The 26,692-nt window shown below is 31.6% G+C and overlaps 1 protein-coding gene across 2 annotated transcripts in view; it reads right to left on the bottom strand.

Annotated features, from left to right (window-relative positions):
• The window catches only part of LOC140440686 (trypsin-1-like), a 58,057-nt gene that overhangs the window by 24,362 nt on the left and 7,003 nt on the right, over positions 1-26,692 (bottom strand). For both annotated transcript variants that reach the window (XM_072531046.1, XM_072531045.1), the window contains exons 2-4: positions 14,668-14,697; positions 14,496-14,608; positions 9,978-10,087 (exon numbers count right to left, since the gene is read on the bottom strand). In XM_072531046.1, coding sequence (XP_072387147.1) covers positions 9,978-10,087; positions 14,496-14,608; positions 14,668-14,697 — 253 coding nt within the window. The remainder of the gene's footprint in view (positions 1-9,977; positions 10,088-14,495; positions 14,609-14,667; positions 14,698-26,692) is intronic.

The raw sequence follows: 26,692 nt of genomic DNA, 5'->3' as shown, positions 1-26,692 counted from the left end.
ATGTGTCGATAGCAATTAAAGTAAATTGTATACTCACGCTTAATCAAGCCATTAAGAGCAATGCTGGGAATATTTATATTCCACTATGCATCAACAATTTACCCATATAAATTATTATCTTTTTGCCATTTTCGTATATTTTTAGTTTTCTGTTTGATTTACTTGTATTCTAGTATAATGTTTTATTAGAAGAACACAAAATAAAAAATACTTGAGCTGCATTTCGGTATAAAATTGGTTATATTTATGGACATGGCGGGATTTGCAACAAAATTTAGCAACTTTGGATTAAAAATTTCAGAAAACTTCGGAAAAACATGTTTTTTTAAACTTCACTTAATAAATTATTATAAACATTAGATTCTTATTACTTAAAACATACTTATTTGTTTATATTTATATAATTATTGTTATAAATTAAAAATAACGTTAATTCATAAAAATGAACTTTTTTTAAGACAACAAATTTTACATCCCAGTTGTTTCTTCTGGAGAAAATTCTTTACATAACTCATTTGTCAATAGTTTTGGATCACTCTCGTCATTATTTAGAGAAAAATGTATGGCATCTTTATAAAACTTCAAATCGGAATTTTCTTGCCAATCAGTTCCATAATGCGTTTCTAATAGTTTGGCAACACTCTGGGCCTTCTTTTTGTCACTTACTCTGCCAGCTTCAAATTTGTCAGGATTAATCGAACGAATATGTTTTCCTTTCTTACAAACGCCCTTTGAAACAGCGATGGAAGTATTATAGTTAACTTCACCCTAAACTTTAATTATATTATCATTTTGCTTCAAAATCCTAAAGCGTTTGAACTGTTGAAATTGAAAGTGCCAAGCTCCTGGTGGTTTAATAACTTCTGATACTGAGGTTTATCAAACGCGAATTAGTTCAATACAGCGAATATTATTAGGCACCTTTTTATGGAGAAAAATTGCAAGCATGCCGATCATTGCAATATTTTTATTTTGACCTGGACAGCCATCTGCACAAATCAAAATTTCTTTAACATCTCTGGAAAATTTATGTTTTGATAATCTATGAAACAACGCTGAAGCTATAACACTTGAGTTTTTTTGGCAAATCTAAATCAGTCCATAGATAAGCTGAAACTGTGTCAGAGTTAAGTTTCATACTAGAAGTACCATTTATAATTGAAAAATTGTAAAGATTATATTGGGAAGAGAAGTAAGCTCTTTGATGAGGTAATTTCGGAAGAGCTAAGTTTTTTTGACAATCCATTGAAAAATCTTCTCTCTCGCTGCTGTTGGTTTTAAGAATTTTGTAAAATGCTTTTGCTTTAAGTTTATGCATTTCCTGTAAAACATTAAGTTCTTTTTTTGCTCCTTATCTTTTTCTTTCCTTATCTCTTCCTTATATCCTAAGCAAAGAGAGCATGCCTCTCTAATAGGTGTACCAAAACCTATATTATAGTGCGTTGCAAAATATGAACGAAAATAATGTTCCTTAATCATAAGACAGCTAGCTATCCACTGATGTGACGTAAAGTTTAAAGAGCTTTCTTATATTAGGATCACATGGTAGATAAGTTCTTTTCTTGATTTGACTCCTGCAGTAATGAGATTTCAGACATTTAAAACTCTCAATAAAATTACTCATAGCTAAGTTTTTTTGGTCTTTTTTTTCTAGAACGCGGTCGCTTCCTCGCTTTTCTGATGGAGTTAATCCCTTAAAAAAACCTCTTTACCACACTCTGAATTCTATCTTTTTTCACGCCCAAAGTTTGCATAAAGGCTCTTCTGCATACACTAATCCATTCGCCACCTTGCTTTGGTAATCTTTAATTTATTGATACCTGTTTTTGAGAAATTGTGTTGTCCACTTTTCTCTCTGCTCGTCTTCTTCTTCTCTGCGGTGACTTAGCCTCACAACATTTTAATATGAAAACATCTTGTTTAAGTTTTGATGGAATTTCATAAAATCTTTCATGAACAAATTGCAGATCCCTCATAGTTAATAAATTGCACTTTAAGAACTTATTTTGGTTTTTCAGGCAAACCTTTAGCCGAATATATAAAAACAAAAAAATTAATTAGTTCGATGCATAGAGATACCAATATTATCGTTATCTATTACAACAAAACAAAAGTAAATTTACGTAAACCTACTTTGAATAATATCCAAACAACACTAAAAACATTACATGGTTAGAAGCTGCCACAGGCCATTTCGCGTGAACGGCAAAGTCACATGTCAGCCCAAACATTTCGCCATTAGCAAGGCCGGACTTGGCGGTCTTTGCAACTGAATTTTTTTGGACAAGTCGGGGTTTGCAGCTTAAGCGTATTTTAAATTATGTTTGAACTTATGTATATACACATAAAGAACAAATTCCCGTATCAAACGCAGATTTCACAAAAATGTGAGTTGGCGGGTTTTGCTTCTATACCCCTCATATCTATACAAATCTTACAATATAGGCATTGACATTGTAGGGTGTAGCAAAAGAGATGTTTAGAATATTTCGTAGCTTGAAAACGGCGACAAAACTGGTCTCTCTAGTTACCAACGAAGACAAAACCAAATACACGCTAGTTACTAAGGATACTATAGCATGCGAGAAACATGAATGAAACAGTCTTTAAAAATTAAATCTTTAAATGAATTTACAGCTTTACATACCTTGTCTCGCTAACGAATAATACTAACAAAATAAGCGGAGAAATTTAAAGGCGAACAAACCTTACATATAGAGCATATTATAAACTCCAAAAACAATTCCACTCAAGAAACATACAAAGAAGAATTAAAATTATTATATACATACAAAACACTGCGGTTCTCACGTATGGGACAGAAAAATGGATCTTTTTGCAGAAGCATGCAAGACTTTTGGGAATATTCAAGCGTAAAATACTCAGCAAAATATTTGGAGCTACGAGTATAATCGACCAAGGGTAGTAAATCAAAACATATAACTTTGAGTTATACCCACTTTTATATCTGTATCTGTAGAGTAGGGAGGGCAAGTTAAGTTTCACAGCACTTAGGCCACAATTGACCCATTGTGCATCCTCCCAGGGAGCTGTCACCCTTAGCTCATTGTCCATCCTGCCATTTCTAGGAAGGTGGACAAGTCACCAGGAGACATCTCTCTTATGTGGGCAGGTGTGGGCCAGGACTCGCCGAAAGCGTACTCTCGTATTAACGATAACTCTGTGCATTCATATAGGACATGCTCTACAGTTTCGTCTTCTCGTTCACACTTCCTACATAGAGGTGTGTCTACTAGCCCCAGTGTGTGGAGGTGTTTGATTAATTGACAATGACCAGTTAAAAAACCAACTGCCAAACGTAGATTTTTCCTGGTCATTCCCAAGTACTTCTTTGATGTTGACTCTTCAAGGTTACTTAGTGTTACCCTGGCAAGTTTACATTCTTTTCCTTCTTTCCATCTTTTTACGGTTTGCGTATGGGAGGGATATTTGACAATTTCCGCGATTGTTGTAGTTGACCAACCAAGTTATACCAACTTTTTATTGTACCAGACGTCGTAACGTTCAATAAAATACACGATGATCTGGACATATAATAGGAATGCCAGACAACACGATCACTAAAAAGCTAACTAAAGGAACAACTGTAGGAAGAAGAAGCAGAGACCGATCGCGAATTAGGTAGTTGGATGGAGTTGAGAATGATTTGGTGACAAATCTTGGAGCAGACCAGGATACAGAAAGGATTGTAAAGTGAAAGGTGATCATGAGGTTCAAATCAGATTATCATCTTTCTACATCGTACTCCATATTTACCTTCTATTGTTTATTTTTATTATTAAGTGCTATAAACTAAATTTTACCATTTTAACTCCAATTTAATTAACACTTTCTACCTTTTCTGTGATCAAAAATATTGCATTAAAATTTATATCAGTCAATTATCAAATAACTGTCAAAGTGTGGATACGCATTTTTAAATACTCTCCGCATTTTAAAGTTTATTTCATTGGATTTAAAGCAATACCGCGTAATTTAAAATTAATTTTATTCGGCTAGTTTTTTTAAATTGTAGTGTTTAATAAAAACATACTCGCATAGTGCTTAAAACTTTGTTACTTTCCCCTATGGGGCCTGGCATTGACTCGAGGACACTTTTAAGTGCCTCTAACAATATTGTTAGATCGTCTGAAGTAATGGAGCCTGAAGAAAACGTGGTACCGTTAAAAAATAGAGGATTTAACATAAATTCAGATAAGTATAATCTTGAAAATATTTTTGTGTATATTGAAAGGATAGATAACACTGATCTTGGTCGCTTACATCCAATTACAATCGGTCATATTTTGTACAAAAAACTAGGAATTTCTAATATCCTTCAAGTAAAGGGAATTGGAAGGAACAGAATTAAGGTAGTAGTAGCTTCTATACATGATGCAAATAGTCTTATAAATAATACTAAACTAAACGAAGAAAATTTAAAAGCCATTATTCCGGGTCACTTGTTAGAAAGCAAGCGTTTAATTCGCGATATTGATACTCAATTTGATACTGTATATTTACAGGAAAATATTAAATCTCCTTCACGTATCTTAAATATTAAACGAATGCATAGAAAAGTTGAAAAAAAATGGTACAATTGACTATGTTGCAAAACGAACTGTTATTGTAGCTTTTGAAGATAATATACTGCCTCAGTATGTTATTATAAATAGAGTTTTTTGTCCAGTCGAACAATTTGTAGATACGGTTACTCAGTGTTATAGGTGTTTGAGATACGGTCACATTTTAAAACAGTGTAGAAGTTCTCAAAATCTATGTATTCGATGTGGAGAGAATAAAGATGAAAATCACGCTTGAAAAAATTCAGACATTAGTTGTATTTATTGTAAGAGTACTGAACACGTTTCGGTTTCAAAAAGTCATCTTCTTACCAAAAACAACAAAAAATTAAAAATATAATTACAAATAAAATTTCTTTTATAGAGGCCAAGGAAATTAATGAAAACTCATATTCGGAGGCTCTAGGCCAAAATAAGTTTTCAATTTTATCCAACTACGATAAAAAATTTCCTAATATTATACAAAATAAAATGTCCCTAACATCTGCGCAATCTACTTCTAATGTAGCTACGAGTACTTATTTTAATCCAACTTTTCGCTAAAACTCTAACAATTACTCAGTTCCTAACAAAAAGAGGAAAGCCAATTCTTCTCCTGATGTATCTTCTAACTCTGTTCAGCCACCTCCCATGTTTAATTTCAGATTTGGACCATCTCAACCTCTACCTGCTAATCCACCACGCTCCGCTTCTCACAGTGGTGAAACGGAGAACCAAGATATTGCTCGAGCTATGACTAAATTTGTAATTAGTTTTTTAAAAAATATAAGTACATTGGACGATTTGAAATCTTGATAATGAAATAATAAATCATGAAATTACTTCTGTATTAAAGGGTACAAAAAAGGAAAATGATATTGATGTTGCCTTGTTGAGTGAGGCATGGTTTAAACCCGATAAACAATATAATTTTAAGGGTTAGAAAATTGTTCGTCACGACCGATATGACGGTTACGCGGAAGTGACTATACTTATAAAATCAATTCATCGCTTTGAATTATTCTTGTAAATATATTCTTGTTTGTGGAATCACTTTAAAATATAATAACTCTGACATTAATTTTGCTTCAATTTATAGACCTCCAGATATTCGATCGACTAACACAGATTGGTGTAAAATATTGGAACAATTTAATTTTCCTTGCATTATAGGTGGTGATATGAATGCCCATAACAGCTTGTAGGGTTCACGTAAAAATTATGGCATTGGGCACCAACTTATTAATGCCATTGATACACTTGATTTAGTTGTTCTTAATAATGGTAAAGCAACCTATCTGCCCCGCCCGGATGTGACACAATCTAGTGTTAATATTACGTTGTGCTCTCCTGATTTAGCAGAAGAAATTACTTGGGACGTCTTAAATGACACATTGGGATCGAATCATTATGTAGTTCAAATGAATCTTTCTTCTGTTAATTTTCGTAATGAATACATTCTTCCAAAGTCCAAATGGAATGTTAATAAAGCTAATTGGACCCAATATTCTGATCTGATTGAACAAAATTTTCTTAACTATTCGGACAGCTTGTCTACCTTAGAGAAATATGACTTCCTAATGGAAAGTATTAATAATGCATCTTCTCAATCCATTCCGACATATAAACCCTTTAAAATTATTAAACGACCACCACCTCCGCGGTGGGACTCCGAATGTGAACAAGTTGTTTCTAACAGGAAAGATGCTTTAAAAACATATAAAACTAACTATAATTTCGCTAATTATGTACGATGTCAGGAAATAATGGCCAAAACAAAAAAAATGTCTAAAACTAAAAGCCAAAGAAAGTTGTAAAAACTGGTGTTCATCCTTAAATAAAAATATGCCTATTAAAAATGTTTGGAATGAAGCAAGGAAAATGCAAAGGAAGTATACTCCAAGTATTAATCATTTTTATGATAAATTGATTGAAGAATTTTTTAACAAAATAGCACCTCTATCAGTTAATACTGCTATAAAAATTCAAAATAATCCTACAATTTCAAGTCACTTTCTTCTAAATCCATTTACACGGGAGGAACTTGACTTTGCGCTAACTAATAGGTCTAACACCGCTCCGGGCTACGATGATATTAAATATCTATCTATCTATATAAGGATTTTTACAGCTGTCGCCGCCTTCCTTTTTTCAGCCAACGTCTCCAGTCCTTTCTGTTCTGCCATTCTCCATCTCTAAGGTCTCGTCTTTCCATGGCCTCGTCCACTTCATCCCTCCATAATCTTCGGGGTCTACCTCTTTTCCTCCTTCTTATTGGGAAATCGGAAATCCTATTGGGAAATCCGGAATCCGAAATCTTTGCTATCCACCTTGTATGATCTGTTCTTCTCATATGTCCATACCAAATTAAAAGTTTATCTTCGATGTAGCTGAGTATGTCTTGTTCTACTGCCATTCTTCGTTTTATCTCCTCATTTCTGATACGATCCATTTTTGTCACTCTGCAGCTTCTTCTCATGAACTCCATTTCAGTTGCTGTTATTTTGTACCTGTTTCGTTTATTTATTATGTTATAAATTCTCTTCTTTGTATTTCTGGTAATCTGTCTATCCCACAGTAACCCGTTCATTTGTTTAATACATGTTCTTGTCTATGACATAATACATACAAGAACATATTAAATATCCTATGCTTAAAAAACTTCCAAATATAGCAAAAAACGTATTACTTGATATTTTTAATGATATTCTTTTTAAAAATGCAGAAATTGATATATTAAGAACTGTTATTGTCATACCAATCCTTAAACCAAATAAAGATTGATGTCGTGTGTTTTGAAGACTTTGGAAAGAATTGTCAAAGTATGACTAGAGTGGTGGATAACTTATAATAAATTAGCTTGTCAAAATCAATTCTCTTTTAAAAAAGAGGTTGGTTCTCTAGATGCTCTTAGTACTCTTGTGGTAGACATAAAAAATAATTTTGGCAGAAACAATTACCTTTCTGCGCTTTTTATAGACGTAGAAAGTGCGTATGATAATATATGCCTCCCCATTTTATGAAATAAGATGTTGAAATTATTTCATATTCCAAATCAGGTAGTCAACATGATTATTAAATTCTATACTAATAGAAAAATATTTTTAAGAAATTTTGACACAAAACACAATTGTAGGTCCAAGAAATAACAACAACGGACTTCCACAAGGCTCAGTTTTAAGCCCTTTTCTCTTTAATTTGTATACTGCTGATTTACATAAATTAAGTTTTATTCACATTCTGTTTAAAATAGTACAGTATGCAGATGACCTCTGCATATATACTGAAAATAAGAAATTTAATACCACTATGGTTTTTCTCAAAGACATCTTTGGTGTTGTTCATGAATGGTTAACATTAAATGATTTTCAGATTTCTCACTCCAAGTCTGAAGTTCGTGTTTTCAGTAGACACAACATACCAAAATTAAGTCACATTGTCCTAGGTTCTTATAATTTTTCTATTAAAGGCTCCGTCAAATATCTTGGCATGGTACTTGATAGGAAATTGACATGGAAAATGGATATTAATTACATGTTAGACCGATGTATAAAAGGTTTAAATTTTAAAAAAATGGTTACTAAGACTTGGTGGGGAGCTGGCGTTGAAACTTTCTTATTATTCTATCGTGCCTATATCAGGTCCATATTGGATTATGGATGTATCTTGTACGGCTCTGCTAGTTCACAGATTTTAAACAAAATAGATATCTTGCAGAACTCAGTCCTACGTGTATGTCTTGGTGCCATGAAAACAACTCCAGTCAAACTTCTTCATGTAGAAGCTATTGAGCCTCATTTAAATTAAAGAAGGCAGTTCCATGCAGACAAATTTCTTCTTAAAATATCCAGAACTAACAGTAATCTATATTCAAATATAGTAGTGTTAAATGAACAAGACCTGACAAATAAATATTGGTCGAAGAAAAATTCTCCACTACTGTGTATAGCACTTCAATCTAATCAAGATATCCTTAGTGATTTATATAATCCAAGCTCAACTTTGTTAGATATTTATGATTACAATTCATTGTTTCTAAATATAAAGATTGTAAAACCTTCATATAGCGATAATTTTCACATTAACATTAACTTATTATACTCAATACTTGCAAGCTTCGAGGAATCTGTGGCAATATACACCGATGCTTCGAAGTGCAAGGATGGTGTGGGATTTGCTTTTTATATTTCCTCCAAAAATATTAATTATTCCTACAAACTAGATAACATATTTTCTATATTTAGTGCTGAAGCTATTGCGATCTACGAAGCGTTGACATTTTTATCACAGTCTACAATTGATTCTGCAATAATTGTATCGGACTCCCTGTCTGTTTTAAATTCCTTGGTTTTGGCTAAATACCCAAGTTACTCCTCCAATTATATCATATATGCAATTAAAAAAAGGATTTTAGAACTGCAAAAGGTTAACAAAAACATTAATTTTGTATGGGTTAAAGCACATGTCGGTCTCGAAAATAACGAGTATGTGGATATGCTGGCAAAAAAAGTGTAAAAAATGGTTTGACCAATAAACTACCTGTAAGTTTTTGTGATGCAGTAGTTTATATTAGAATGAAATATCTCAATATTTGGAACGAATGTTGGTCACAACATAGTTATACCAACCCTTCTAGATACTGCAGTATACAAAATCAAATACCGAATAAAACGTGGTTCCAGCCATATAATTATTCAAGAAAATATATCACAACTGTAACACGTCTTAGATTTGGCCACGCCTGTTATCCCACACATCTACATAAAATTCATGTTCTCGAAAATGATCTTTGTCAAAATTGTGGCAAAAAAGGTGATTTAGATAGTATTTTTTTCGAATGCCAAAAATATAATTATGAAACAGATCAATTTATTGAACAATTAGATGATCTTAATGTACAGGCCCCGTTTAATATTCTTAGTCTCTTAGCTAATGGAAATGAGAGAATTTATAATGCATTAGTAAAATTTCTGTCAAGTACCAAAATAGTCTTGTAGTATCTACTATCAAAAAAATATATGTATATGCAAAATTGTGGTGAGCAACTTGGACAGTCCATAGCAAAGCAGCTGTCGGATTGAATAGATAGCTGCTCAAGAGTTTGCTGTGGAACTCTGAGAACCTCATTATCTTGTTTGTATGTAAATATAGATAAAAAAGAGATAATACAAAAAAGTGTTTTGAATTCTATTATGTGTACCGTTTGTATCTTATTTTAATTTTAGTTCTTAAAGCATATTATTCAGCTCTTCGTTATTGATATTTTATGGACATTACGGTCATAAAATTTATATATTTAAGGTATTAGTCATGTTGTAACTGGCTGATTGACACCTAGTCTATGCCAATAAAAAAAATTATATATAGAAATATTGACATTTACTTAATATTGATATAGTAACGTAATTTACTTACCTTTGTATAGATAAAGTGCAATGAGCTGCTGTTAGTACATAATTTTTACTTATTATAGAACCACTACAAACCCATTCGGTATTATCATCGATCTTATAACCAAGTTCTACCTAAAATAGAAACAATATAAGATGATCTATCGAAAAACTGCTGTGTTAAAAACAAAGGTATAAAAAAATTGACATCTCCGATAAATATGTTGAGGGTGTAGTTCTACTAGCTGACTGTTTTCTCTGACCGATGAGATAAACGTTACGTTAAAGGCTACTGATGGAAAGTAACAGAGAAAATTTTTGTAGAACTTGTCAAGGATAGTGACAATTAGTTATAAAAATCTGCATTTTTCTGTCATTCGGGCTAGTATAGTGTTGTCAATTAAATTTCTACCTTTTATTTGTATTCTTCTGGTAAAATTACATTTTCTCTGGCTTGTTCACTTCTACTCTTATTTGATTCTGTTTTATTATCAGTATATCTTCAGCTATACTTCTACAGTATTCTTTAACTTTATCATTTTGCTCTTTAGTATTTTGTATCTCGGTTTTGATTATCTTATAACAACAATACTTTTGATTAAAAACTACATCTCTGTTAATTATTACTGTTTGTTTATTTACATTTCACAATCTGCACCCTGTATTTGTATATCCTATTAACCCTTAACCATTTTATTGTTAACAAGTTTTCTTTCTTAAAACTTAAATTTTTTAGTTTAGTTTAAGTGAGATTACATTTAACCTATTTCTGTGCCTAAAGCCTAGTTAATCAATTACATTATACAAAGATACTTGTTCCTTATCAAAAATTATTGTAAATAGGTTACGCCTTAATTTGGGTACAAACAAAACATTTTTAATAGTATATTCTACTCCATTATTTCCTACTTCAACTATCTGCATATAATCATTATTGTGGCATCTGTAACAAACTATGGGGGTTAGGTGGAAGAGCAGTTGTGTGCGGCTGTTGCACAGTGGTACACAAACTGAATCTCGCCCTACTGATATTATATTTCATTGTAAAGAAAATTTAATCTGTTGTTAATAAAGACATTTATTATTATTATTATTATTATTATGGTTTTCATGAAAACGCTGCTGGTTTTTAATACTCTGTTGTACTGAATAAAAATGCCTGATTTTTTTCCACATCTGCTCGAAGTTTCTTCCAATTCATTTGTTAAATCTTTTGGATCTAAATTTTCTAGAATTGCAATAGATGTTTCAAAGGTCGGTGCCATGGAAAGTAATAAATTACATACTGAATCTTCGTCCTTGATTTGTTCATCCGTTACATTATTGAATTCACTAAAAAACTGCTTTAGACCATCTGTCCCTTTTAATTTCATTGATATTAGATTATATCTCAAAATGATTTGTCCACATAATCCCCTTTTTATATCTTTCTTCCAAAACATGCAACATATTGATTTATTTCGAGTGACTTCTAATTGATTGTCATCTACACATTATATAATTATTAATGTACAAGCTCTATCTTTCTATTCAGCTGTTAACTTTTATATCTCATCTGTATAATTTGTAAATAACTCAATTCACTCATTCGTTTATTTTTTATTGTACTTATATTTTGTATCTACAGGGTGTTTCAAAAAAAGGTAACCCCGTCTCTAGGGTAAGTAAAAAACTGAAAAATAATTGGGGTTTGCTTAGTAAAAAATTTTTGTAACGCCATCCGTTTTCAAGATACAGGGCGTTGAAGAAAAAAAATTGTACCTTTTTTGTGTAAAATTGAATGATGTTTAAGTTTACTTGAAATTTTGATTAATAATTATACTCTTAAAAAATTTATATTGACTAATTCTTAGTACGATCCGTGTAACTAGCGCCCTCTAGGAGAATCAGATATAAAAACAAATTCATGGGATGTATCAGCTTCCAAAACATATTCGTATAAAATTTCATTACAATGTTGCCAGTAGTTTCGGCAAAATCGTAAAAAAGCGTAAATTTTTTTTTCTTCAACGCCCTGTATCTTAAATACGGTTGGGTTACAAAAATTTTTTACGAAGCAAACCCCAACAAATTATTTTTCAGTGTTTTACCTACCCTAAAGACGGGGTTACCTTTTTTTGAAACACCCTGTATAAAAAGTTGCCTGGGCCCAAAACCTGTAGTTTTGAGATTTACACACTTTTCTATATATATATATATATATATATATATATATATATATATATATATATATATATAATCTATCATGTCATCTTATTCTTCTCTTCATTACCGCCACAGCGCTCCACAGCACACCACAATTATTATTTTAGTAAAATTGCGTTGAAATAAAAATATATTTATTAACAGGCGCATTTTCTTTGTAACCAAAATGTAATACCTTATAAAAGTTAAATTAATAAATTCGGTTTAAACTGGAAAATATTTTCTGGTTCCACAAGGCAATTAAAAATTTCAGTTAAGAAAAATATGCTCCAACAGTTTTTTATAACAAAATAGCCCAACTCTTCCTACTGTCTCCCTGATGTCACCAACGTTTTTTTAATACTGAAATAAAAATAAAAATAAAAAAACTATAAATTTAAAATGGTGTATTAGAGAAATATTACAAAAATATGATAAAACAATTTTATTTGAAGATGTATTCTGATTTAGTGTTAAAGTAAGGCATAGTTTTTCTGGAATCAATTCGCGTTTTTATACATCCATCCCTTGAATCCGCTCCACAAACTGCTTGAGAAGCTTCTATTAAAAGCTTGACACATCGTTCTACACATTGTGTGTGGCAGCGATATTTCTCAATGTTAAAAGGGTCTAAGTCCGGATTTTTGGTAAAATCTCGCAGATCGTCATTCGAAACTCTATAGAAGATAGGTGGTTCTGTAAGGTTACACTCTTGCCAATTAATTAACTCAAAGTAGTCGTTTGCATCAAAATTTATAGGAAAGATTTTGAAGACCCTCACGTTTTTTGATTTTGTCGCTGGAAACCTTCTTGCTTTTAAGATGCGGCGCAGTCCAAGTTCCCGAATATGGAGTCGGTAATCCGATATCAGCTTAAATGTATATTTTCACATTGACCGAAATATATGCAGCTCGTTGAATTACAGCGTCGACTACAGCTCTTAATTCGCTATTTAAGTACCGAGAAAATTGAATGGTTTTAAAAAGATGTTTTGCACCATATTTACATGTCGGTTGGGATTTTACGTTAAACCACATTGGAGTGTATACTGTCATAATGTATTCTGTGAGTGAGATTAAGTTCAACGGTGCCATGATACTCGACACATAGAACCGACGAATGCGATTGGCAGTTGTTACCCACCTTGAATGTGCCAGGGGTCCGGGTTTTCGATCTGTTACACTGGTAGTACACTGGCCACTGGATACTACGCAGCACATTTCATACAAATACTTTTGATCTGTACTAAGCTCCTTTAAAATACTTTTGGGAATCGTGGGTAAATTACCTTTAATTGGTTTGAACGCAACTATTGGCAGTTGGTCACATTGTAATAATTGCTTACCAATAGGACCTGAAAATCCTCTAGGTCCAGAAGTATCTCCATCAAGATGGTGAAAAAGACGTCGAAGGGGTGGCTTATTTACATGTAGCAGACACACAAACCTCTGAAGTGGTTTTTGAAGATGTTCTTCTAACAATCGCATTATATTTCTGTTCCGTCACATCCAATAGCTTCAACTTCTTGTAATGCGATTGAATTTTCTATTAGGAGTTGAATAATGGAAAATTTGATATTTTCGGATGTACCGGACATCGGAGAAACATGTCCCAAATATTTGCATCCTGGCTCCTGCACAAGTGTTATGTGTTCGTCCATGATCGGTTAACGATAAACTTTTGCATCTTTTCTTACTTGAGCTAAGGTTTTGTCTTTGCGTTCATCAAAGTAAAGCCCTCGTAGGTTAATTGTCGAATGTTCTTGTAGTCTCTGAATATTGGAACGAGATTTCTTTTTCTTCTAACTTTATTTTTGTCGATAACGTTAGAAGAGTCCGCTGATGTTATTATTACTTTATCGGGTAAAATGACAGATGGTAGAAAATTCGTGTAGAAAAAAAAAATAAAAATACCAATATGATAAAAAATAACACTAGCAACTTTTTCACACTTTTACATAAAACATTTCCAACTAATTTTTTCGATGCACCCTACCGTACAGGTCAAGAATCTTGCTTGGAGTTGGGGTTTGCCAGCAGTGTATACAAAAGTATACAAAAGTATACAATGGAAATTTATAAAATTACAGTCATGAATTCTATTTACACAGTTATAGAGTAGAAGCCTGATGTTCATTCCTTGGCTTCTGAAATAGGAATGATTTTAAATTTTTGTAAAGTACAGGCGAGTCTTATTTATTTTTAGTATGTCAATAAATATGGTAAATTAATTCTCTTTTATATAATTTTTTTGTTTTGCATCGTATATTAAAATAAAGACGTATCTTGTTGTGCTATTGAATTTCAAGATATACTTAATATTTGGGTATTACTAAGAAACATTTTTGAAATATATTTACCATATGAGGAAATTCTCCAGATTCTGCAAATACTGCTCGAGATATTGAGGGGTTAAAATTCGAAAGAGGACAAATATTATTTTTCTTCGCATTATCTGTGTAGATTTTACACACTGAAAAATGGTAAATAAGTTACTGCTTCTAAGTATTTTTTAGGTTTCTGTATACTTACTTACATTCGCTATAGCACCTGGAGATGAATCTGAAATTAAAGAAATAGATACCTATATTAAGAATAATTTTTGGAAGAAACTTTTGGATAAGTACTATATATACTGCTCCGACGTTTATAATTCCTAAATACAATCACTTGCTAATTATTGGTGTAAACTATATATTTCTGCTTCACACACTAATTTAAAGATGTTTTATGTATTTTATAGTAATTAAATATATTTCGGTATGCCTTTTACCATTATCAGTGATAGCTAAAAAGTTTATGATAAGTTACATTATACAGGGTGTCCAGAAACTCTCCTGACAAATGAAGACTGGAGATTCCTTGGATAATTTAACCCAATTTACCTAGTCCAAAAATACTTCCTAAGGGAGCTAGAGCTATTTGAAGATGGTACGATTATTGATCATCTCGAGTCTAGAGTTACATCGATTCCATTAATTGCGAATGTCTAGTACCGGTCATAGGGGCCGGTTTTGGCTAGGTTAACGGTTATTTTAAACCATAACTTTTGTCTTTAACTTTTAAGCATTTGTTCTACTAGATTAATATATTTTCAGGTATTCTAGTACTAAAAGGTACCCTTACATTAAGTCGGTAGGATACACCGTTTTCTAGAAATATCAATTTAAAAATTTTTCGTTTTTTCATCATGACAGTTAAATTAATAGGTACCCTAATTAATTTTATAAATTATCTATTGTTTCAAAAAATGCGGCATACAATTCGTTTAAAAAAGTTTGGGAAAAGAAACAAAAAATCCAATTGACACAAAATTTTATATAAAGGGTTTTAAAAACAACCTATTTATTACAATGGAACAAAACTAAAACAAAAGAATAAGTATCAAAAGTAGATAGTTACAGAAGATGCTCAATATTAATGACCATTAGTCTGTATGCATAAATTTACTATTTTGCTTAGAGAATTTACTATTTTACTAAATTTACTATTTTGCTTGTATCCTTAGCTAGAGTTGTGCACGATTTCGTATCGAAACGCAATAAACAAATGCTTTTATGTATCCCCAAACACAATAATCGTAAGGATTAAACTCCAGAGACCTTGCTGGCCAAGCAACTGGACTGCCTCTTCCAATCCAGTGTTCTTCGTAGTTATTATTATATAGATAGTAAGTCTCGCACATTCCTGCTAAAGTGGAACGGAGATGTCGTCATGTAATACCATGAGTTTTGCCGAATATTAGGCACATCATGTAACGAATCAGGTAAGACAGTTTTTAGAAATCTGTAAGTATTTAGCACCATTTAAATGAGCAGGCAATTCCACAGGCCCAATTAGATAATCGTTAACTACTTATATCCAGACGTTTATGCTAAACCTATACTGATGCTATAGTTCTTGAACAACGTGGGGATTTTCACCAACGTGCAAATATAATTGTGAATTATGCACATTAAAAATTCCATTTTTGTGAATGTAGCTTTATCGCATAACAAAATGTATCTGAAAATAATCTTTATTTTGATTTTTCTGATTTTGTAACCCTCTATCGAATTCCTAACGAGTAGGAAAATCTCCTTGTAGCAGTGCTTGTACCTTTGTAAAAAGAAAATAATATAAATTTTCGTTGTGTAAGATATTTTCTACGGAAGATTTTGAAATTGTAAGATACATGGCTGATAGTCTTCCAACGTTTATTTCTGGATTTTCCTCAACTTTCATTAAAATAACATCTTCATGTGCTGCTGTTACATTATCTCATCCCTACTTTTATTATTTTTGGGACCACTTAACCTGTTTCTCTTAACCGTTTATAAAAAGCTGTAAAAGTTAAGTAAGCAGGATCACGATTGGGAAATTTTTCAGGGTATCTGCGTTGAGCTGCTCGAGCGTTACACCTCATTTCGCTATAAACTAAAGCATAAAAATTGTTATATTTGAATGCCATAAAGTAAAAAACTAAAAGATAAACTTCCCGAACTGACCATAACTTAACAATGAAAAACGTAGGTTATACTTCTGTTGACAGGTCACGGATAACTAGTGCAAAAAATATTAATTTAAGATTCATGACGAAAAAACGAAAAATTTTTACATCGATTTTTCTAGAAAATGGTGTATCCTATCGACTTGGAGTAAAAGCACCTTTTAGTACTACATTAACTAAAAATTTAATAATCTATTATAACGAATGCTTAAAAGTAAAAGACAAAAAAGTTATGCGTTAAAATAACCATAGGTCTACCCAAAACCGACGCCTATGATCGGTACTAGAAATTTAAAATTAATGAAATCGATTCAGCTCTGGAGGACCAATAATCATACCAATTTTCGTTTTTCTAAATAGAATCTTTCTAGGGAGCTCTAGCTCCCTTAGGATTTTCAGACTAGGTTAATTGGGTTCAATTGTCTTAAAATTATCTCAGGAATCTCCTATCTTCGTTTGTCAGGCGGGTTTCTGGACACCCTGTATACGAGACCTTCTTCATAACAACTACAAAGACTACTGGATTAAAAGAGGCGGTCCAGTTACTTCGCCAGCAAGGTCGCGATAATGGTATTTGAGCATATATAAAAGCATCTGTTTATTCCGTTCGGATACAAAATTGTGCAAAACTCTGGCTTAGGATATAATATGCTTGCAATGAATTTAAAATAACTTTGGAATTTTTGCGTTCGAAGAATTTGGCGTCCTCTAAGCAAAATGGAAAATTTATGCATAGAGACTAATGGTCACTGAGCATCTTTTGTTTCTATTAACCTTTGATACTTGTTCTTTTGTGTTACTCGTAGTCTCGTTCTATCGTAATAAATATTTTGTTTTTAAAAACCTTTGAATAAAATTTTGTTTCAAATTTGTTTTTTGGTTCTTTTCCCAAACTTTTTTTACGAATTGTGTACTGCATTTATTAAAACAAAAGGTAATTTATAAAGGTAATTAAGGTACCTATTAATTTAAGTTTTATGACAAAAAAACGAAAAATTTTAAAATCGATTTTTCTAGAAAACGGTGTATCCTATATCTGGAAGTATTAAAAAAAAACTACGTCCAAGACCTCATCTTCAAAGAGCTCTAGCTCCCTTAGGAAGTATTTTCGGACTAGGTAAATTGGGTTAAATCGTCTTAAAATTATCTCAGGAATCTCCGGTTTTCGTTTGTTAGGAGATTATCTGGACATCCTGTATATAAGCAAAAGTTTAACTTGCAAATTTGAGGTTGCGGCCATTAGATTGAGACAAAGATATCACCAAGTTTAGTGGAGTTACAATTTCTTTAAAAAAAAACGGGTGTGGCAGTCCAGTGGGACTGTCGGTAGAAGTAATACTTCTATACACGCGTTCGCCGTTACACATTTATCTGGGAGTCAATCTACACAATCATTACATTATGTTATGCTATAGGTAAGAGAGAGCAGAAAGAGAAACATAATTAGTTATATAAGTATATGGTGCATCATTTGCTGTATATAAACTACATTTGACCTGTGATAGGAGTATAGTAAAGGAAGGATTGAATCAATATTTTGATGGAAATGTATATTTTTATTTTCATATATGTACGAAACGAGTTGAATGGCAAAAAAATTTTTTTACACCTACTCTGCAGTAAAATTCATTGTTTATTTTGTTATTAATATAAAAATACAATACAATACACTGCAACATAATTCAATATAATAATACAATACAAATTAAAATGCAATATTCATAAGTATTTAAAAATGAAAATATACATAACCTACTTACGCATATGTTTAATTTACCATGATAATAATATTAATAAAAAAATTGTTATAATATTAATAAATATTAAATATATTTACAAAAGAAACATGTTTATTCTCGAGAGAGAAAGAGAAAGAAAATATATCTCCTGTCTCTCTCTTACCTATATCTTACATATGTAATGATTTTGCCGATTCACTCCCGTACATATTTGCAACGTCGAACGGGCGTATAGAAGTATAACTTCAAAAAATGTTTGTGGAAGTTAAAAATAAAAAACCAACAACTCGGATTATGTTGTAAATTTTAATTTTATTTTAAAATTTCGCATTTTTGCGTATATTACATATATTTTATAAGATTAACTTGGGGTTTTTAAATATTTCAAAAATTAAAAAGGAAATTCGTATTGGGATTCGAACTCACATATACCAGCGTATGAACAAAACACGCAAACAATTTGCCAATTAGACATAACAGTAATGTATTTCAAAATTGACAGTTTTTGGTCATACATTCTCGAAGGAGAAAGAGAGAGAAAATATATCTTCTGTCTCTCTCTTACCTATATCTTACATATGTAATGATTTTGCCGATTCACTCCCGTACAAATTTCCAACGTCGAACGCGCGTATAGAAGTCTAACTTCAAAAACAAACATTAGTTTAAGGAATGAATAGCAATACCATTATCAGAGCACGCTCACAAAAAACTTTATAATATTATGTTAAAAACTTTGAAAGCTTCATTGCTAGGCACAATGTGAAACTTTTTTTACAGAACATTTTTTTTTTTCGGTAAAAGAAAAATTGACAGTATTGAATTGGCGACGGAAGATATGTGTTCCACGATACAACAAGTGAAAATTGCCAATGACTTAATGAGATAGTTTGTTTTGTGTTAATTTATAGTTGGACTGGGAGTTTTTATATTTATAGTTGGACTTATCTCATGGTACAATGAATACACAAGGTATGATATTGCGCATGACATTTGACAGCTGGCCCAGGAGTTAAGATCGCCTGAACCTCCTCGAACCCATTATTACAGCTTAACGTACACATTAATTTTGAAATTATGGTTAAAAAGTGATCTAATTTTTTATTAAATGTTTTGTTTTGGTTATAATTGAATAAAAAATATATTTTCAGTAACGTAAAACCTTTACTTCTCCTAGAGATTCAGGCGAAATATTTATTTTTGTTTTCATACATATACTAATAATATAAGTACTCTTTTTGTATGCAAATCCCTTGAAATTTAAAAAATTTCTGCAGAGGAAATACTGTGAATAGGTAAATAGTAGTAGATTTGCTTATTCTCATTTACTGTCACTCACTTCCAAGCAGTTTTACTGAAATAAAAACAAAATAGAGTACAATAAAGAAAAATCTGTTTTACAATTCAATATGGTATTTTAGATGAGTTATAATCAAATTTAGTAAAATAAAAAATATACACATTACTATAACCTACCGATTATTATATGCAAAATTTACATATCAAACAATATAATAATATGAAAATCAGACACAAATTAGTTCAAACGCAAAACACAATAAATATCGACTTCAGACGACTTTACACCGGCAAGACAGAAAGCTTGTATAAAAACAAAAGTTCAACAATAATATCGGTTATCAATGGTGACTATTGCAAATTGCAAGTTATGAGATAATAAATATATTTTAAAGTAACTCAATAGTGACTGAGTCATCTATTTTATAATAGAAAAATAATTTAGATATATGCTTACATATGTGTCTTTATACAAATGGTGTTTAGTTACTATTTATTTATACTGTATAGTATTTTTTTGTAAAACTGAAAGTTTTTATTTGCCATTGTATATCTGGTTTTGTACCTTTTTCAAAGTATGCTATGCAATTGCTTGTTGCAATAGTGACAATGAAGATAAAATCTTTAGGTTTCATACATTTCCTAAAGATAGTGTGACCAGAAAACTGTGGATTATATCTTGTTGTAGATAGGATAATTTTAATTGTACTCGTAATACTGCAAGAATTTGTTCTACACATTTTAAAACTGAAGATTACCAAAGAAATCTACAACAAGAACTTGTAAATTACGTTCCTAAAAAGGGTCTAAAACTGAAACCTGAGGCAGTACCTAGTCTTTATTTGCCTAAATCAACATCGGCTACCCTTTTAACCAACCAAAAGTAACGCGTACCTACAAGGAGGCGAACACAGAGAGACAAAAAGTATGTTGAGCAGCTTCTTACTACTTCTAGGTCAACGACGTAAGTCTAAATCTTTATTTTTATTAATTATTAGTCATGAAACCTTAAATGGTTTTTTCATATCGATTTGTTAAGTAAGAAACTAGCCTCAGCCTGCTATGCAATTTGCAATAAGAACTGTTTCGGAGGAAATAAATTTAGCATCTTCCAAAATAACATATTTTTCTTTGTTAAATCATGTTATCATTATTAAAATATACAATGTTATCATTATTATAAACAATACCAAGATAATTTTATGTGTGCAAATTAAATGTTGTGCAATATTGTGTGCCCTCACTACACTCATATTCGATGGCCAGCTAGCTCATTCGATATAAATAAAGTTGACTTTGGCATTATTTATTTTGATTTTGTGTTTAGTTCAGTAGGTATATATACGTACAAATTTTGTATACCTCCATTACCACTTTTCTGTATCTTTTTAAACATCTGAAATATCGAACTCTGGAGTATAAGTTAATTAACCTGTACCTACGTGTAATAAAAGATAATTAAAACTTGTCTTATAAAGGATATCTATGTTTTATAAAGGATAAATATTATAATAACATAATTTTATCATCTCTTTATAATTACTATAATTAAATTAGCCAAATTATATAAAAAAACGTAAAATTAAAAGTCTCTAATATACAACTACATTCAAATGTTGCGGGAATAAGCGTTCTTGACTACGTCATGCGCGAAAGCGAACCGATTTTGGAACATTATATATCATACCTTGTGTATTCATTGTACCATGGACTTATCTATACTCGGAGTGACGTTGCGGGACCGAATAAGAAACGAAGATCTGCCAAGAAGGACGAGTATTGCTGATGTTGAGGAACGCATAGCGCAACTTAAATGGAATTGGGCGGCCCATGTAGCGAGAATGCATGACTCACGATGGACGAGTAAAATTACAAATTGGAGGCCAAGAGCAGAAAAACCTAGTAGAGCAAGACCACCTACACGTTGGGCTGACAACATCAGGCGTATCACGAAAAATTGGCAACAAAGAGCACAAAGTCGCAAATAATGGAGGAGTTTAAGGGAGGCCTATGTCCAGCAGTGGACGTAATAAATGAAGGCTGGATGATGATGATGATGATAGTTGGACTCTAACTTTTGTTATTAATTAGATGAATCATCATCATCATGAATAATCTATTTTAAAAAAGCCATAACATCACTTAAGTCGAAATAATTATAACCACTGAACGGCTAAGCCGGATAAGCGAAGAATTCGTACTTCAGATCAACACCGACGAAATCTATCGCACACACACCGAGTGGCGAATTTCGAAGTGGTAGACAGATTTGTACACTTGGGCTCCCTGATAACCAACAATGGCGATTACTCCTCAGAACTTAAGCGTAGACTAGAAACAGCCCAAACCGCAACAGCTAAACTCATTAAATAATGGAAAGACAACAATAACAAGGAATACGAAGCTCAGGTTGGCCAATTCCCTTATTTTTACCATTGCTACATACGCAGCTGAAACATGGACTCTCAAAAAAATGGATAGAAATAAGATCAAAGCCTTCGAAATACGGGTCTATAGAAGAATTCTACGCGTGTCCTAGACATAACGTAGAACCAACATGTCAATTCTGGAAGAGCTTTATATAAAAGATAGTCTATTAAAAAAAGTAAACCGATCATGCTTAATATTTACTTCCGCCACATAGCTAGAAGAACGGGGACCATGGAACTATTGGTAGTAGAAAAAAGATAGAAGAGAAAGATGTTCAACACGATGGGAAGACCAAATAAAGACTCTAGTGGGAAAATCCCTACCGTCCATATGGCACAGGATCGCATCCAATGGAAGAAGCAAGCCAATAATATTTAGAGTATCACCACGCCCTGACAAGGGCTTAAGAAATGAGGAGGAGGAGGATAACATCATCACTTAACCATGTCTTTTTGGAAGAATCTCGAGAGCCTACCCACTATTCATTCGAAAAAAGCTTCTGGCCTAGAAACATATGGTTTAATTTAAAAGCATTCTAAAAAACAAAAAAATTTAATCTTCCGGCTAAGATTTTTGTCAACACCAATTTTTTTTGAATTTTTCTTTGACGAGTGGGTACCCATCTTAGGTACCGTACTGGTTGGGATCTAATAAGCGACTTTTTATAAATATAATAAAGTTTACTTTATCTAGTAATAAAAAATTTGTTTTACACTCCCAGTAAACATACAGAATAAACAGCATATCCGTTTGATGCAATATGGTTTCTTCAGGTAATTCTTCTTTCACTGCAGTGTCTTATACAATCTGTATCTTGACGATCATCAATATTCTTATAGTTTTGTTGTCGTAGGTTTTTTCTAACCAGAAAATACCACTGCGTCCTGGTCCTGTTTTGCCAAATACTTTACGCTGCATGATGAGTTAAAGAATTCGATATCTTTCTTCATTGCGCATTACGGGGCTTACGTTGTTTCACTAAGTTAAGTATTAATTTTTCTTTTCTCATGCGGTGAAAGACTTTGACGTTGGTAACATGGTCAACATAAGATATCTTCAATATCCTCCTAAAGATCCACATCCCGAAGGTTTTGATCTTTATTTCCGTGGCTTGTGTATAGTATGGTAGAAATAAAAGAAGTCTTATTAAAAATTTGTACGTAGTTCAAGAAATACAGAAAGGCCCAAATAATTGTAAAAACGGACAAAATTAACACATGTCCAGAGGTTTAACTGTCAGATTTTGGTCAAAATGTATGTAAAAAACTTTAAAAAATGTAGTAGGTAAATAGTGTGTGAACTAGAAAAAAAAACACAAAGAATTGGAAAAAGTAGACAAAATACACACGTCCGGTGTTTTTACAGGGTTAATCCCCTTTTTTACACTCTTAACGTTTTTTAACAGGTTTTCCAGATTTCCATTTTTTTACCATTCTAATCTAACCAAACATAGCAATTTAAGCCAAAGTCACGGTCTAACCCAACCAATTTTTCTAACTCAACATAGCTCTCTAAAGATTATAATGTTAAATTACAATGTATAGAGTAAAATATTCAAACGTTGGCACTCGACCATCGATTGGCACACTAACGCCCAGTTCCTCCAACGAGATTTAAGTGAAAATTTGATCTTAGGAAATAATTTTCACTTAAGTCCGTTGAGTTTCTTTCCATCAACTCAAAATATTTACTTTAAGTACAAATATTTTTGCTTAAGCTTAAGTCACCTACTATGACGACTTAAGCAAAAATTTTAACTTGGAGCATGCATTGAAATTCATCTTCTGTCATATATTGACTCATAAGTGAGGTTAAATTTCTTCTGTTGATCGTCGATGTTAGGTTAACTCGCATTTTTTCGGTCTAATTTGATTTTTTATTTTTATATTCTTATTTAATAATCTATAGTATAGTATATCGTAATATCGTAGTATAGTAATCTATAGTATAAAAGTAGTATATAGTATATAATAGTTTATAGTGTATACTGTATATATAGCGTACGTAGATGTTTTGGTGTTGATAGGATTTTATTTTTATATTCTTTTTTATTATAAATTTCACCGAAGTGTATAGTTTATCGTATGTGTATATACAGAATATAGTGTGTACTATAGTTTAAACTATTATATTTATTTTACACTAACTACAAAATAAAATATCAAAATACACAAGAACACAGGTCACCATTTACATTTACAATAAATATTGAAATGACATTGAATTAAAGACAGCATCAAAAATGACACAAATGTTTTTCTTTTTCTTCTTTGTTTGTTGTTTCTGCACTAATAACGAGTCAACAATTTAAGATTTTCTGACAATTTTGCAAAGTTGGTATTTCTAAGAACTTAAGTATTTTCTTGGATAAGTTAAGTAAAAACTTGTATGGTGGAACGCAAATTACAACTAAGAAATTTTTTTGACTAAGCAAAACTTAGATAAGATTTTATTTAGATCAGGTTGGTGGAACCGGACGTAACTTTTAAACTGTATTAATAAAGACCTAATTACCTGAAAAAATTATACATATTTCAAATCTGGCAACATTTCCCTTGATAGTAAATAGCCCAGTCTGGTTAAAAAAAAGGTGGAAAAATGTTTCGCAGATATCTGAAGCTTTTAAGACATAGGTGGGGGTTACTAGATGATGAATAGATGAAAAGATACTCCTAGTTTTACCTTGCGTTTTTTTTAAGCAATAATTTATGGTCACAATTTGATTTTTTGTCTATAAATTTTTTCCCTTATACTTTAAATAAACAATATTTATGTCATTTTTTATATCAAGAATATCTTTATTTTTCCGTTTTTTTAATTAAAATTGATAAATAATTTACAGAGATATTTGCAAAAAAGCAGTTTTTTTGCACTAATTTATAAATTTTATTAATACATTTAACCATCAAGGAATTATCATCTTTTAGATTTGTGCGAAATTTCCCCCCAATCAGTCAAATATTTTATAAGTTATTTAATTTGTTTATCCCTGAGGCTAATTATTTAAACTATTGAGCTTGCCCTATGCATGATGCTAGACACATTCAGCAAATTTCATAGGATTCTTTAAGACTTAGACTATCTCAGAAGTTTAATGCATAATGAGTTTTCATCGAAATTATTTACAAAATAAACGTTTGAAAAAGGGATACGTTTTTTACTTATAAAAAATTGTAATAACTTCTATATTTTTCAAGCTAAAAAATTTCAAAAGCTCACATTATAAAATGAAAAACCTTCTATGACCAATAAGAACGAAGTTAGTGACTATTTTTAAAAAAATTTTAAATTTTTTAAAAATAGTTTAAATTTTTCGAAACGACGGTATTTTCGAAAGATCGACATAGGAAAGTGGAAAGAATATCTGTTTCAGGTCTGTTTTTTTTTTTCGGCATCGGAACTTCAAACTGCAACACGTAGGAAAAATTTACATTATCTCGGCTTCCTTTGCAGCTGCAAGCTTCTTTTTTTTATTCTGGGGTAGCTCGTCGAAATATGAATAACTACATGGTTTTCACTGGCCGGAAAATATGGGAAAACTCGGAAAAATTGAGTCCATTTAAAATTCCCCCTAAATACTTACTTTTTTTTTTAGTTTGCTCGAATAGTCTGTCGCAGTATTAATAACGATGACATAATTTTCGCCCCCCATAAATCTCGGTAAATCCCGGAAAATCAACATATGTTTTTTCATTTTATATCAATGATGTAATAATACTTATATATTTTATAAATTAAATTTCAGGTAATTTTTTACACATTATATTATTATATTTCTTATATTAATTATAATTGTTTGTATTTTTATAATTAACAATATTGATTTTTATTCTATTTTTCTTACAAATATGATATACAATATTAATCTAATCTGCCTTACTGCTTTGATAAAATAAGTCGATTTTTTCATCACTTGCCTTATTAAATTTTGCAATGTTTATTGAACTTTACTTTTTTATTCTCTTTACATACATTGGTTTAAAAGTTAAAATTTGGTTCATTTATTCGACTTCACTGTCAGGTCTGAACCTTTTTGTTGCAGGTTGTTTGTTTTCACTTATTAAGTCAGTATTTCCATACATTAACATATTAATGGGCGATCTTAATGCCAAGGTGGGTCAAGGTAAGGTAGGAGAACAAATAGGAAAATATGGGCTTCGTAATAACAAATACCTTTTTCAAATTACTTCCTCGACGGTTATATACATGGACATCTCCACAACATACCAAAGAAAAAATAGTGAGAAATCAAGTAGACTACATTATGATAGCAAGGAGGTATCATAATGCTGTTAAATGTACTAAGACGTACCCAGGAGCTGATAAGGGCTCAGATCATAACCCGGTAGTTACTGTGATAGAGGCGAGACCAAAAAAGATTAGAAGACCAAACAGAAACGCACTAGATTTAAATAAACTTAGAAACAAAAATATACGACAAGAAACAGGAGAAGAAATAAATGAAAACTTCCGTTCAGTGCAGCAACAAATTAACGATACAAACAACGTTAACCAAAAATTAAAATACATAAATACAGCTATACAAATAGCAGGAAAGAAATATCTTACAAAAACAACAACAAAGAATAAGGGGTGGATG

Source organism: Diabrotica undecimpunctata, chromosome 5 (assembly GCF_040954645.1).
Source record: "Diabrotica undecimpunctata isolate CICGRU chromosome 5, icDiaUnde3, whole genome shotgun sequence".
Taxonomy (NCBI): Eukaryota; Metazoa; Arthropoda; class Insecta; order Coleoptera; family Chrysomelidae; genus Diabrotica; species Diabrotica undecimpunctata.
Note: the sequence above shows the minus strand (reverse complement) of the source record. Positions and strands in the feature narration are given on the sequence as shown.